This window comes from Ptychodera flava, chromosome 3 (assembly GCF_041260155.1).
Source record: "Ptychodera flava strain L36383 chromosome 3, AS_Pfla_20210202, whole genome shotgun sequence".
NCBI lineage: Eukaryota > Metazoa > Hemichordata > Enteropneusta > Ptychoderidae > Ptychodera > Ptychodera flava.
Genome location: NC_091930.1, coordinates 22,862,237 through 22,877,502, shown reverse-complemented (window position 1 = coordinate 22,877,502; position 15,266 = coordinate 22,862,237). Strand labels below are relative to the sequence as shown.

At 37.6% G+C, this 15,266-nt stretch overlaps 2 protein-coding genes across 2 annotated transcripts in view; both read right to left on the bottom strand.

Moving 5' to 3' along the window:
* Positions 1-7,265: 7,265 nt before the first annotated feature.
* LOC139128416 (zinc finger protein 718-like) lies at positions 7,266-8,210 on the bottom strand. The gene has a single exon (XM_070694190.1). The coding sequence runs from the start codon at positions 8,208-8,210 to the stop codon at positions 7,266-7,268; it is 945 nt and encodes a 314-aa protein (XP_070550291.1).
* A 5,484-nt stretch (positions 8,211-13,694) lies between these two features.
* The window catches only part of LOC139125543 (zinc finger protein 571-like), a 9,366-nt gene continuing 7,794 nt past the window's right edge, over positions 13,695-15,266 (bottom strand). The window contains exons 3-4 of the mRNA XM_070691610.1: positions 14,941-15,218; positions 13,695-14,369 (exon numbers count right to left, since the gene is read on the bottom strand). Of these exons, the coding sequence (XP_070547711.1) occupies positions 14,118-14,369; positions 14,941-15,218 (530 nt within the window). The 3' untranslated portion in view covers positions 13,695-14,117. The remainder of the gene's footprint in view (positions 14,370-14,940; positions 15,219-15,266) is intronic.

Here is a 15,266-nt window from a genome sequence, read left to right as displayed (position 1 = left end):
AGTTTTAACATATGCAAATTTATGTAAATCACCATATTTTATGGCTTTTCTATTCTCCTAATTTCAAGATTTCCAAAAAATTTAACTTCACTTTGGCTGGGCCAATTTTTTTTTGAAATTTTCACATTATATTATTTAAATGCTATATAACAAAACGATGTTTTGTTTCGCAATAAAATTCTTTCATTTTGAAAAAGGCACTATTTAATTGACTATTAACGATGAAAAAAAATACCGAAACCTGTTTTGTAATGTCGGCTGCAGCCATCGTATTTCTGTGTACATTTTCAACTACGTCATATCTTATTCAAATATGTAACAGGATAGAAAACCAATGATATTTGTTATAAACATATCAACATCTCTCAAAAATATCATTAATAAAGAAAGACGATAACAACAAGAATATCAGCTGACTCGATCACTATCTGTAGACAATTCATAACGCGTCGTACTGGTCAATGCGTCGATATTCTAGTGCATCATGGCGGGGTTTCAATTTAACAACATTTTTCGTTCGTTTGGTAGCAAAAATGTGTGGCATACGTCTCCGTTATGAGGAATGTTCTCCGCTTTTTGTTAACATTTTCCGACTAGTGTATAACAAATTGTTTCTAAAAATTAGGGCGTTCGTATAATTTTACTTCAAGATTAACTTCTTTACCTGACGACGACGATGTTCTTAACATTATACCTACCTTGTCTTAAATCGGTTTATCCTCCAGGGTGGTGCTATCACGAAGTTTGGCAAGTTCGCTTTAGACTGCAAAAATGTCCTTATGGCGGGAAAGCTTAGCAAGCATTGCTGAGCTTAGCAAGTATTGCTGTTGTTGTCCTTTTTCCTCTACTACTATCGAATACTTTTACAAAGGTGTACATGCCGTGTTTGATTACCAGATGGCAAAGACATACGCGTTCTGAGAAAACGTAACCCCCTGTCTTATAATACGTAAGTCGTTTCGCTAAAATGGATTACACTATTTCACCAAAATTATGTGAAGATGGCAAGGAATATGCTTAGAGGTGTATTTGTAGTACGTGGCAGATAGAAACTTACCTGTTTCACTTTTGCACACCCCGAAAAATGCCACTGCATATCGTGGCACATTATTAATATTTCTCTCGCATTAACTATAAGTCAATTTTTAACTAAAATACTGCCCTTCGCAGTAGAGAATAGTAAATTTTATGGTCGTCGTTACATATGCCACGCTGTCAACCTTTAAGCAAACAGTTACTCTTAGCTTTATTAGGGTAGCATATTTTTTCGATTTCGGTAATTAAATTTACAGACTAATAAAAACGGCACTTAAATGTGCGATTTGCTTATGAGGTCCCATGTGACCTTGATAAATAGTTATAATTTCCAATCGACGTTGTAAAAGAAAGATGGGCATGCGCACCAACATATACATGTACTTATAGATATTACGTTGTTGTTTCTGTGTGCTATTCTACGAACATACTTGCTGACAGTTAATCATAATTACATTCTTTAATTTAAGATACAGGTTATGCCATTTAAACATTTGATTGAGCATTACATCCAGCTTGAAAGCGACATACGTGTTCTATCGCATACATACATGTGTCACCATTGTTTGATATTTTACACATTCCTATCACTGTTTATATATATATATATATATATATATATATATATATATATATATATATATATATATATATATATATATATATATATATATATATATATATAGAAATGAAAATTGCACCAGAGAACACTTTCAGAACGTAAAACAATTACATAATACATTATGTAAATAAATGTCAGACAATATTCTTATATCAAATAAACATGTTAAATTTCTTATTATTCAATAATACGATTATGAAAAAATATCTTTTATAATGTTAATATAAAATGTTATACGAGCCGAATGACCTATACAACATTATTTATATTTAAATTTTATTAAAATTTTACCTATTATCTCTGACAATCAAAAGCGACTGCTAGGTTTATTCCCATTTGATGATGCCGAGTCGACGCAGTGAAAGGATCGTTGTATATGTATAAATGCAGGTTTTACATGAATCTGTTTTGGAAGGTCATTTTAATATTGTGATTTGCGCGTATTGTTCCCATTACATGTGATTTCCTTGGATACCACCCTGGTGGGGATTTTTTCTCATCCTCTCTAGACGTTCAGAAGTATTAGTTTTTTTTATCACTGTGTGTATTTCACGCGTTAGCTTGTTTTTCATCCTTACAGCCTCCCTATGGTACACTGTTCCCCTTTTCAAATCATTTTCTCGCTCAATTAACTTTTCATGTACTCTCTGTTGCGTTTTGTTTGAGTTCATAATTTTATTTTTCTGTTTTGAGCCTTCCAATCCGACATGAAGGTACCGAAGAGCATCCCTTCTCCTCAAGTTGCTTACTGGAGATTGCAAGAGCCAAAACAATGACACAAAACTGCAAAAAACTGCAAATCGGTGAGCTTTGTTCCCATACATAAGGGGAACCATGTCTTCACTATCTCGGTTGTCCTCCTGTAAACCGGAGACAATTTCACTGACAGTGTTACACTATTATAAGCCAGCCTTGTAAAGAAGGACTGTGTATTCACTTAAGTTATCGATTTCATAAACCATAGCTCTCTTACGTTGCGACTGAAAAAACTCTTTTTCCGTTGCACGACTCGGAGTTTTTCCGTTGCAATCCATATTCGTCAGGGAGAAACAACAAGAGCTACGACTGCACAGATGAATGCCACTGCTTCCTTGTGGAGTAGATTTTCTAGTCATATTCGTTCAGCATCAAGTACTGAAGTTTTAAAATCTTGATTAAAGACCTGCTTCTTTGAGAAAGCATAGTCATTCGATACAGTGTAAAGCGCCGGTGAAAATTTTATTTATGCTTTATCTAGAAAACTTAAATGATTGTGCTCAGCGCACGTCTGAAGTTGTATTAAAAATAGCGTTGAGGACCCGATAAACAGAATATTATAATTAGTTGGGTGCTCGAGATACGTGGAACGGCCTTTCTGACCAGTCACTGACCATGCTTAGTTTAGGCGTCATATTTAAAATCGATTGTTATGGTGCGTACATATTAAAAAAGCTCTCGCAACAAATTTGAATGTGGACAAAGCTGTCTTGTAGTCTTCATTCACATCACACGGTTACAAAAAGTTAGCCGCAAATGATAACAGCACAAACTGAAAAAGTAGCTGTAGCTGACTCGTTTTTTCACCTATCTCTCGACATTTCGCGATAGCATTGCTCTGACCAGCAGCGCGTTGGTGTTTTCTCCTCTATAATATCGAGTCACCAATTCAGGCAGGCCATTTCTCGTATGTCTGCTGGTAGTTTATGTGGTCACGTACACATTTCCACATTTAAAAGTGATCTCCACTGTTTAATTTCATTTCAGATAATTTTGGTCAGAAAACATACAGAATTAGTGTAATTATCGTTTAATATTAATTTCTTGACATAGCAACCACCTTTTAAACTTACTCCAACCTTGCCTTAAACAGTTTGAACTGCCATTGTGGTGTCATCACATAGTTAAGAAGGTTCGACTGAAGTCGAGTGGGACTACATAGATGTCAATGAAGGTCTTTTTGTTAAGCTCTTAATTTATTCTTCGCACGTTTTTTGGATGATGTCATTTTCATCAACATAATACCAGTGAAACTTTAACTCTTAGCTTTTTGTAAGGGCCCTATCTAAAAGTGTTCTACATATTATGGTGTTGTCGCCAAGTATTGCTTGATTCGCTCATTGTTCTCTCAATAACAAAATCAAAAGTACTTTCGTGACTTCCAAAAGAATGGAGGTACAAGACATGTAAATATTTCGTGACAGAGTGTCTGCTCTGACCCATAGAGAAAGATAGATAGAGTCGCAACGGGTATTGTTTAAGGCGTGAAGCGGTTACGTAACTCATCCATGTTCGCCTCGCCTCAGGTTGCTCTCGCCTCTCTTTTCCGAAGAGTGCCGACCATGCATCCTTCGGTAATTTTCGGATTTTCGCCAATTGTTAAGCGAAAGTATGTTCGGCAAAGTTTGTGTTGTTGTTGTCGTGTAGTGCTGAGCAGAATTGACGTGCTGGCGAAAACGGGAGTGTTTTGAGCTTCAGGAAAGTAAGTTTTACCGTTTTAAAAATTCCTCTCATATTTTTATGAATATATAATGAGTGTGTTTGAACCAAATTTGAAAGTCTTTTATCGATACTGTCTGGTTTTACTCAATGGTTTACGGTCAGTCATACCCTCTTTTACACGTGCGTCAAGGAAGGACATGTTTATGAAACTGCTCCCGTGTTATGTTGATTGGCGTAAAGCAGTGTTTCTGGCCTGAGAGCTCACAAAGTAACTATGGTTGCTACGCGACAGGCAGTAAGATGCCATCTCGTCGTATTTTTCGCATAATCTCGTGTAATTATCAACCACAAACGAAGCCTCCAAAAAGTTGAACACCTTTGAAGCTCATTTTAATATGAAAAGCCAATAGTCTACCGAGAGACCAGGAACAAAAGGCATGCAAGTGTTGCCACTCTGTCTATGTTCCTCTGTGTCTGACCATAAGACTTCCATGTGTTCTTATACCAAGAAAGCTATTTAATTTGTCTGCAAAAGTCTTTTTGATGAACAATGAAACCACGTATCGAAACCTGGTGTACCTTAAAGGTATTCTTTGGCGTCCTGTCGATTTTTTTTCTTCAACTGTGACAATCATATTCAAATATTTAACAGGATTAACAACCGATCGGGTATGTTTTATGTTAGAAAAATATCACAGAAGGGCTGAGGCCATAGACTCCCGCAGAGTAAGATTTGGAATGTAATTTCAATTGAAAGTGGCAGTTCGCTGCCCTAATTAATAGACGATTTTATGTGAATTACTCTTCTTCTTCACAGACATTGATGACCTTGATGGCTACTCGGACGACAGGTTGCTACTGAGCTCGGCTACCCAGCGTACTTAGCGCCAAGACGGTGACCCTTGACACAAGATATGACGGCCGCTGGCAAATGAGTTTATCTTTTTCATCCTGAACGAAAATATTGGGGACTTTGATTTTGGAATTTTGAAGTTATTTTAGTAAATGTTACATTTTATCTCTTGCAAATCTTTATCAAAGTAAAACATATTAAAGGTTCGGCCTTGATGTTCAAGGCGCACTCACAGGCATTATGTGGTTGCAATGGCGGCGACTGTGCGGCCATTTTTATCGTACTGCAGTGGGGTATGATACCAGTGCGATCTGCAAAACGAAGATATGACAGATTCAGTACCATGAAATGATTTAAAATAAGATGTATGCAAGTGACGCGATTGATATCGATGCCTATGTACAGTCCTAACAACCAGGCCAACGCGTCGTTGTACGCAGGCGTATGTGAGAGGGGTTCAGTTGAACGTCATAACACGCACTTTTGACGGCAAAATGGTGTTCGCTTATTGATACATGAGTAATTTATTTACATGACGACCACTCTCCAAACCTATACTTAATAACAAGGAGCTAGTAAAATAAGGCACCGTAGAGGGCGGTGAAGATTCATGTCCGTCCGTGTAAAGGAGAGAACGTACTTGTTTCAGTGTGGTTTACCGGTGACAAATGACCCCTATATATCATGACGATATCATACTTGACCCATATTAATCTTTACGGCCCTGATACAGTTTTTGCAGACCGAGGTTGTACGACCGAAGGGTCCGAGCGTGCGAGGGCCAGTACGCCTTACGACCGAGGTTTGCAAAAACCGTATCAGCTGTTTATCATATACCTTATGAAATGATAAATGTGTAGTTTAAAATATTGTGCAAAGATTTGAAGATAGAAATTCATGCAATGTCAAACATTCATCGTCATTTTTGGAAATGTTTCGGAAAGGCAATGGCCGTATCAAGTCGCGTATTGATATACAATGACATCATTTGTTTACCTGTAGAATTTATACAAAGAATGAGGCGTAAATCGAAGTGTAAGAAGAATGGCGTGGTGTAAATCATCGTAAATTTTATTGCACAGGCAGGGAGATGCGATCATCAGTAAATGGCTCGATTGAAAGATACTTTGTGCCTTTATCATAATTTTATGAGGATTTCGCGTTGAAATGGCCGTGTACTTGAAGCCGGCCGACGGGTGACGGCTAGGCTTAGCTTATCTGTCGCATGATCGCACTCGATCAAATTTATGTTCAGTTCACTTTCAAATCTTTCAAAAACGCAGACATCATCGATAATATGCCTAGTCAACACTGGATTTTAATATGAAACCCTAAGAAATATCATCCGATTTCACTAACGTCACTGATCAGAACGGAAGAGACGTTCGATCGCGCTGACTTTGTTTATGAGTGGAACGTTTGCTGATAGCAACACGCGTAGTAACCAGAATGAAGCTAGTTCTGAAATGCAAGCTCTTACCCATATTTGGGCAAAGTGTCCCCGGCCGCGATACGGCAAATTTTTACACAAAAGTGAGGGCGCCTTTTCACATAGCGTAACACAGGTACGTGGCTCGAGGTATATGATACTGCTCCCTATTTATTCAGAAGAGAATAGGCCTGCTGTTTTGCTAATTGTTTTTACACCTGTCACAGTCGAATGAACAAACACAATACAGCTCTGTCATTTTAATCTGGGCACCATTTTATTTCCTCTGCTCACACGGAAGGCATAATATAATACCATTATCGTTTTCTGCCAGTTTATGACGTGCAGGTGTGAGTGAGAGTATTTGTGTGCGCGCGCGTATGTTTGTGTATTTCTAAATGTATATAGGTGTTGCATCATAAATATATTTCGAAAGTATTTTCAAAAAAATAGGTACGGCGGCATGGTAAAGTATTTTAATCAACATACCGAGCAAACATGGTCTCCATATTTGGAACTTCTATCACGGGCTAGACCTTGTAGAAATTCGGTCGGTCGCATGCGTGTATCATTTGAGAAGTTATTAGGATCGTGTGACCTGATGATTAATTGCAAATTCTCATGTCGTCTAAAAACATTAATACGGCTTATGGTGGCCGTTAGAGTTCGCTTACGTAGACGATTTACGTTCATACCCTCCTTGCACGATGGGTCTGTTTCTGTGAGTGGGTTGAGATATTGAGCTATCTCAAGTTTCCCCCGTGTTTATAAGCTAAGCTTCATGTCTCACATCAGTATATCCTTTCATTTTGTGGACATTGATATGAGTTTGCAGATTGCATTTTTTCGTTGAATCTTTTCCTAAGCACACACAAAAAAGATCGGTGTTTCGCATTTGGAAGTATTCGTTAGTGTTTGCGAAGGCTTCGACGGGGAGTGAATGTTTTCCCACGGACTCTGCACTTGTTTGGTCGTTCATTTGCATGGATCCTCTGATGCTGCTTCAGGTATGAACTCTGTTTGAATTTCTTGCAACACTCCTTGCAAGCGTACAAATATTCTTTAGAGTGGATCCGGAGATGGACGTCCAGGTTGTATTTACGCTTGAAGGCTTTACCACATTGGTGGCACAGGTAAGGCCTATGGTTAGAATGGACTTTGTGGTGTTTGTTCAAGTTGCCTGGATCAGAGAAATGTTTACCACAGTCTTTACATGTGTATGGTTTTTCCTTTGAGTGGATACGACGATGGCGTTGCATGTTGTCTTTACGAGAAAATTTTCTGCGACAGATATTGCAGTCATATGGCTGGGTTTTCGAATGCGTCATGAGATGGGTAGTTTGATTGCTGGCTTGTGTGAAAGTCATGCCGCACTGATTGCACGAGTATGGTCGTTTCCTTGTATGTATTCGTTGATGAATATTGAGATGGTACTGTCGCTTGAATGTCTTGCTGCACTCATTGCATTTGTAATGTCTACACGTCTTCTTCAATTTTTTTGTTAGGGTGACCTTATGTGGAAAATCGCGCCCACGTTTGCGTAGCGTTTTTTTCGATTTAATCCATGAATATGCTTTTCGAGTGTTATTCTTCTTCAGTGAATCGGTCTTCTCCTTTCCTTGGATAGTTTTTTCCTTGGCTCTCATCCTGACGTGACGCAGTATCCCTCTGTAGGGTTCATGGGTATTACTTGTTTCCCATTGCTTTGTATTTCCTACTGCTGTTTTTAACCGAGTGAATACCCTCAGATCCTTCCCATGGTAGAATGCTCCCTCTTTCTGTCGACGTTTCCGCTTACCGTCACTTTCTCTGAAAGGGTGTAGCAGTTTTGTTGACGTCACAGTTTTTGCCATTTTGTCACAATGACCACAATCATTTTCGTTCTTTTCTGGGAAATCCCAGAGCCATATTGACATGTGACCGAAACATGCAACAGTATCCATAATAATTCGAATATCTGCTTGAGAAAACAAAACAGTTTTCGTGACTGACAGATGAATTTTGCTGCGAATTCCTATTTCATTAATTCGGTTTCATGCCACAGAGATTTTCTTAACTTTTAGCAAATATGGATTATCTTTTAAAACGGTTTAGTTGGATCGCGAAGTTTGTTCGGCTTTTGTATCAAACACTTTAACATTTATTGTTCGTATTGAACATCATAATTGACACACCCAATTGAAAACACCGTTTTCTTAAATGTGTGTAGATTCCCCACCTACTTTACACTTTTTTAAAGCAAATGTTAGGACACTTAGGAAGGATTGAAATTTCACAGCAATGGATTTTCGTGATTAGCAGTAAAAATACATTAAAATATAAGTCAAGGCATTAGCGATGAATATTGATGCTTGAAATATTCTCTGGTCTCACAAACGTTTGTCGAAAACATCTCAAACTTACGTACTTGCAACCCCTATGTTTCGTTTTCTTGAGTTGTCAATAAGTTTGTTTTTCACTAGTCTGAAGGGAAGCCAATTCTCACCGTTTTTTGTGGTAGTACCTTCATGGTACCTATGGTAGATTTTCGAGATTGATTTAACAAAGCCACGTCCTAGAGTAACCATTCTCTTTTCTTCACCTTCGGAATGACTGTCATTCTCTGAAAATTGATGGTACAATTTGTGCCAGATTAATCAGACAAAAGTCTCAGTACGATGTTAAATTAAAGTGAAGATTTTCAATGTTTAATAGATTTATATTTATTATATAAGACCTGCTTTTGTAAGCTCCAGCCTTCATCTCGTCATGTTGATTTCGCCGAAACCAATTTTTAATGAAGTTCGATCTGTTAACTGAAAACAAACTGGTCGAGCCAGGGAGTATGTATGCCTCAGAAACACAATAAACTATTTACACTTTATTTTACCGTAAGATCCCATCTTAGACAACCCACAGCGTTGAAAATTGCAACGCATTATGGGGTTAAAAGAAAAGCAATTGCGCGGCCAGGCCACCAGCAAGCCAAATCCAAATCTTACGTCACAGGACAATTTATGATTCGGCGATAACATTTCTGAAAACCTGAAAATTCGGGTGAGAGTACATAGACATGTGACTTCAACTTAAATTTGTTGATGAAATCATAACACTTACCAGAATATTTGCAAGTGGTGGTAGTGCCCCACCCCCCGCGTACAATTATATATATATATATATATATATATATATATATATATATATATATATATATATATATATATATATATATATATATATATATATATATATATACATATATATATATTTTTTTTTAATGAGAGAAAACAAGGTGATGCTCAAGTTAAAACTTATTTAGTCTATTGTAATTCTGACCACATTGTAGATTTACAACAAATTCACATTTGCAATCGTTTCATACAAAGCTTTCTGTTAAATTAATTCCAGTCGCCTTCAGCGAGTTCTATATTTCATGCCACTGTCGGGCGATAACAAATGTTAATTTCGACCTAATTCAAAAGGTTCATTGAAGTGAAAAGACACCTTTATAGCATAAGCGGGCACTGATAGTCATAGTTATAGCAGATCGGAGTGAATAGACACAAAAACAAACGTCTTGACATTATTTTCCACAGCCAACTTGATAACTCAAATGCAAGTTTGACGAGTTGACTCAAGGTGACGTACCTACTCTGCCTCGACGGGAAGAAATATGGTTTTCCGCTTATACTATCTTCGGCATCGAAAAGTTCAACAGAAACCTCGATTCCGTCAATTCGAAGTGCATCGGTGACCATTTCTGTGAATATAAGTGAAAAGTTGTTTCCCTGGGGTGATCTTCGACTCTCGTCTCCATGCGCCGAATTTCGACTAATGATCTAAAGTATATTTGTGCATGTATTTGTTAATTTTAGATTTCAGAATGTTATACGGGTACCACATGCCTGTATAACCATGATATCAAACAAATAAACAATTTTATATCTTTAAATAGTGAAAACAATGACGTCTGTCCTTCAACTCTAAAATATGAATGTTCATAGCTTACCTCTTAGGTTCTGTATCATATGTCAATATTTGTTCCTGTAATTTGCCTAATTCTGAAGGTACGTATTAAATAGAAACATAAAATATATTTTCTTGGATTTCAACATGCGCGGCAAACACAGAATACTGAAATATCTCTGAAAACCACACATAGCAAGCCACATATCGCCAATTTCGATAGTGTTTATCTGAGTATGAATCGAACTCTTCTAATCGAATCTTCGAAACAAATTTAATGAATCGCATACCAGAACTGACCAAAATTTTGGCAATCGACATGATATTTGCATGTATTGATATGATTGATTTAATAAGGACATGCATTTATTAATCTGAGTCAAGTACTGTGAATCCATTTTACTAAACTTCGAAATCAGAAAGTGTGTTCTTAAATGTTAAAACCAAAATTAATTTTAAGAAAATATTAACGAATACCTGAATTAGTTATCGGACCTTTAATTGAACGTGGTGACGTACATGTACACATTAACATGCATACATGTTTGTTCATATATAAGCATAATGGCTAATACACTCCGTCCCATCACGTACCTAAGCGTGCATGGTGTAGAGACAGACAGACATGCGGGCAGACACACAGCGAAACACATAGACAGGCAAAAGAGGCAGAAATTGACATGAAGTTTACAGAGCACATATGAGAAAGAAAGAGACAGACTTCAAACAAACTATAAATTATCAAACAGAGCCAATCGTCGCAATTATCAAGATTATCGTCGTATTTTCGCATCATATAACCAATATTTGACATGAAGTCGATAAAACAATTTAAGCTCACTTGTTGGTTACGTCATGTAAAGCGCGCGCGGGGAGACTTTTTTCTGATGACAAACCCTGTACAAGCTATCCTATGATCGCCTCAAACCAATCAGGGAGCATGGTAGTAATTTGTTGATACACGAGCTGCCGTTGAGATCGCTGGAGGCCTTAATTAAGAGGGTACTATGGATCTGTTGAGACAGTGGCGTTTCCTTGATAGAATATCAAAGGTTATAAATAATTTGTGGGTTCAGCATACCAAACATTCAAAAGAGTGATGTGGTATCGCAGAAATATTGCCGTTGCTACGTATAGCTGTGTTCTCTACCTCTTGGGAGATGCACCATTCTACATTTGCTGCACCTTGATAATAGGGCGGCGATGTAAAATATGTCAAAATTTTCATCGGGAGCCCGACCCTGGGACTTAATCGTTTGATGTCATGAAGAATGCTATTAGCCTTTCACACAAAGGTATGTTGACGAACAATGAAAACAACTGGCAAAAGCTCCTGTATTTGTTACAGGTAGTCGCGTGCCTATTGTCGACTTTCTCTTTCAGTCGTGAATTAAAACATTTGGAAACGCCCCATTTTACGAGACACAAAATTCATTGCGTACAAACCACCGTGATGCATATGGGACAATTTAATCTCTGTGCTGAGGCAAACTACTCGCTCTATTTATACATTTCAAAGAGCTTCAGATATACGTCATTACTCGTACGTTGAACAGCATTGAAGTGGCTTACGCTTGTCCCTGCTCAAGGGAATTAGTGCGTAACGACAGACCGACAATGCCTTATTCCAATGTGCCCTGTATTGGTTTGTTTTCCTGGAAAGGACATCACATATCGCTAATGTATCTCTACAAAAATATATTCATATTATATCAAAGTTGGTTGGTGTATAAACGTGACAGAGTATGACTTTGTTCGCCAACATTGGCCACAAATACCGCCCAGGAAATCCTAACGAGATAAATATGTGCATTTTGACTACGCATACAATTGTAGCTCGCCGTCGCAAATGAAATCCATTGCTTCATGTACGCCACGTCTGATTATGACGACGTCACTCAAAATTTACCAGTGCAAATCGAATGCAATTAAATGTTACCTAACATGTCTACTTTAGGTAGAAAGGCCTGAATTCCTGGTAATGTCGCAGAGCTACCCCTGTATAGGGATTCACAAGTGAAAGGATAAAATGCAAAAGTCATGGTGCTGTATTCAACTTAATAATAGAGATAAAATAACCAACCACAATTATCAAGTGTGCTCTGGAGACACTTAAGGCTATAGCTGAGAAAACTTACTCACCTGTGTGTGGCGTATCTGCGAGAAATAACCCACTACGTCGTAGGAAAGTCCTGTTATGTGTACATCACAAATTTGAAGAGATATATTGACGGACAATACTCATGGCTGTTATCTGTAGTATATACCAACGTGCTGTACTGGTTTTACATATGTCACATTGCTAATCTTTGAGTCAACAAACCGGAAATAAAGGGCTTTCAAATGTACATATAATGGGATTTTTAGCTCTCGTTTGCACACATGGGAGCTAATGTCATGCGGATTATATCTGTCAGTGTATGTGCTTTAAATATCATAAGAACACTTTATTGCTTTTGCCTATACTTTCTAGAGGGAGGCCGCTCTCTATGTTCAGAAATAATTATAAATATAACTATATATACTATATATATATATTTATTACACCTCACTCATTCAGCGTGCACTACCATTGGTTAAACACGACTCACGTGACATGTAAAAAAATGTGATGATGCCTCTGCGAACTTGATGATGCCCTCTGCATTTGATATTATATGGATGACGTCATTTTACTTACTGCGCATCCTTTCTGCGCAAAACAAATTGTTGTTCGCTTTTTGTACTTTGCAATTGGCAACTTATGGCTCCGAAACGTCATGCAGAGCTGTCACCGGCACAGTTAGACGATATTTTGATGCAAGTAAACAGCAAACGAACGAAAATGGCAACAAGGAATGCAATTTCTGTGTTCAGCGACTATGCTGGCAACAAATTTGGATACGCCAACGAGGAGATCGGCAAACTTATTCGGCAACCCTAGACTCGGCACTGATGACATTTTACGCTGAGGTCCGGACTCGGAAGGCGAACTGTACTCGAAGAAGTCTTTGTGTTTTTGTTTCTTTGCATGTTTGCTTGTTCGGTGTAATAAAAATAATAATACGGCTCGGGCATCATCAGTATTTCGATCATGACCACCATCCCTTGGGCAGGCAATAAATCGTGATATTGCCCTCGCTCTCATGTGTTATTTAAATACACACACACACACACACACACACACACACACACACAATATATATATATATATATATATATATATATATATATATATATATATATAAACATATTTTTGCTTGTATATTATATGTTTATTATCTTATACATTATGTATATCATTTTATATGATTTCTCCAGTATCAGTTTGCCATGCGTGGTACATTTCTACTTAATACAACTCTTCATCTATTTATAGAGTGAAATGATACATATTAATACAGAATGTTTACATTGCTAGAAAATAGAAATTCGTTTTATCACATAGAATAAATATCAGTCCTACGAGCATTGACTTAGGTCCATTACACCATTGCACTACGAATGTTTTTCTATATGTATTTATATATACCTCCATATATCAAGCAATCATGAAGTTGATATTTAGGATTTCCGTCATGTATTGGACCTTGCAAAAATATGAGCTGTTGTTTGCGTAGATCATTTGAGATGTTATTAGGATCTTGTGATTTTCATGAATTACTAGTCTTGCACTAGTCATATATGGGCTTTACATTAACACTTAATATGGTGGCTGTTAAGGTTCACTTGCGTTAAGAATTCAAGTTCATCATCCTCTTTCCAGAAGATTCGGTTTCTTTAAGTAGATGCGATCACTCAGTGTCTCATTGCTTATAGTCTAAAACTCAATCGCTCTAATCGATATATTCCTTTTTGTTGGTGTGTATTTCTATATGAGTTTTAAGGTTGCATTTTTCGATAAATCTCTTCCCACACACGAAACAAGAGTGCAGTTTCTCATCTGAGTGGATTCGCATATGTCTGTGAAGGTTACCACCGTGAGTGAATGTTTTCCCACAGTCTCTGCACTCATGTTGTCGTTCCCTTACATGAATCCTCTGATGCTGGTTCAAGTTCGAACTTCGTTTGAATTTCCTACCACAGTCCTTGCAAGAGAACAAATGTTCTTGTAAGTGGGTCCGGAAATGGACCTCAAGGTTGTTTTTACGCTTGAATGTTTTACCATTGATGGCACAGATATGGCCTTTCATTTGAATGGACCTTGTGATGTCGATCAAGGTTGCTTTTGCGAGAAAATTGTCGGTAGCAGACACTACATGCATATGGCTGTATTTTTGAATGTGTCATGAGATGTGTGTTTAGATTGCTGGCTTGAGTGAATGTCACACCGCATCGATGGCATATGTACGGTCGTTCGTTTGTATGCGTTCGTTGATGAATAATAAGGTAGCTCTGTCGCGTGAATGTCTTGCCGCAATCTGTGCATTTGAAAAGTCTCTCGTAAGTGCGTATCTTCGTAAATTTCGTTGAGATGGTTCTACTTGGAAAATCTCGGCCAAATATGGCAGGTTTGTGTGGTTTTCTTTTTGGAAAAATCCGTGAATGTGTCTTCTGCTGAAATGAATTTTCATTGTTTTTCCTGTTGCATATGATTTTCTTTGATCTAATCCTGACGTGTTTTCGAATTTTTCTTCGGTGAACAGAAGTATTACTCACTTTTGCAACGTATCTGTCTCCAACTACTGTTTTAGACGAGATAGTGGCCCTCACAGCCTTGGCATGGCGCGATATTAACCAGTTCTTTCGATTTCCCCGGCCAATGAACTTTTCATGTGCGTGATGTCTCAGTTTGTTTGTCATTCCTGTGCCATTCTGTTGCGACCTTGTTATTTTAAGGTTGTGAACATCGTCAAATTCCTTGCTTTTTCGAAAATCCAGGAGCTGCATAGACATGTGACCGAAATGTGCAATGGTGTCCATGATAATTTGAATATCTTTGCAAAGATAAAAAAAAAGTATTTCGTGATTATTTAAATGTCGTC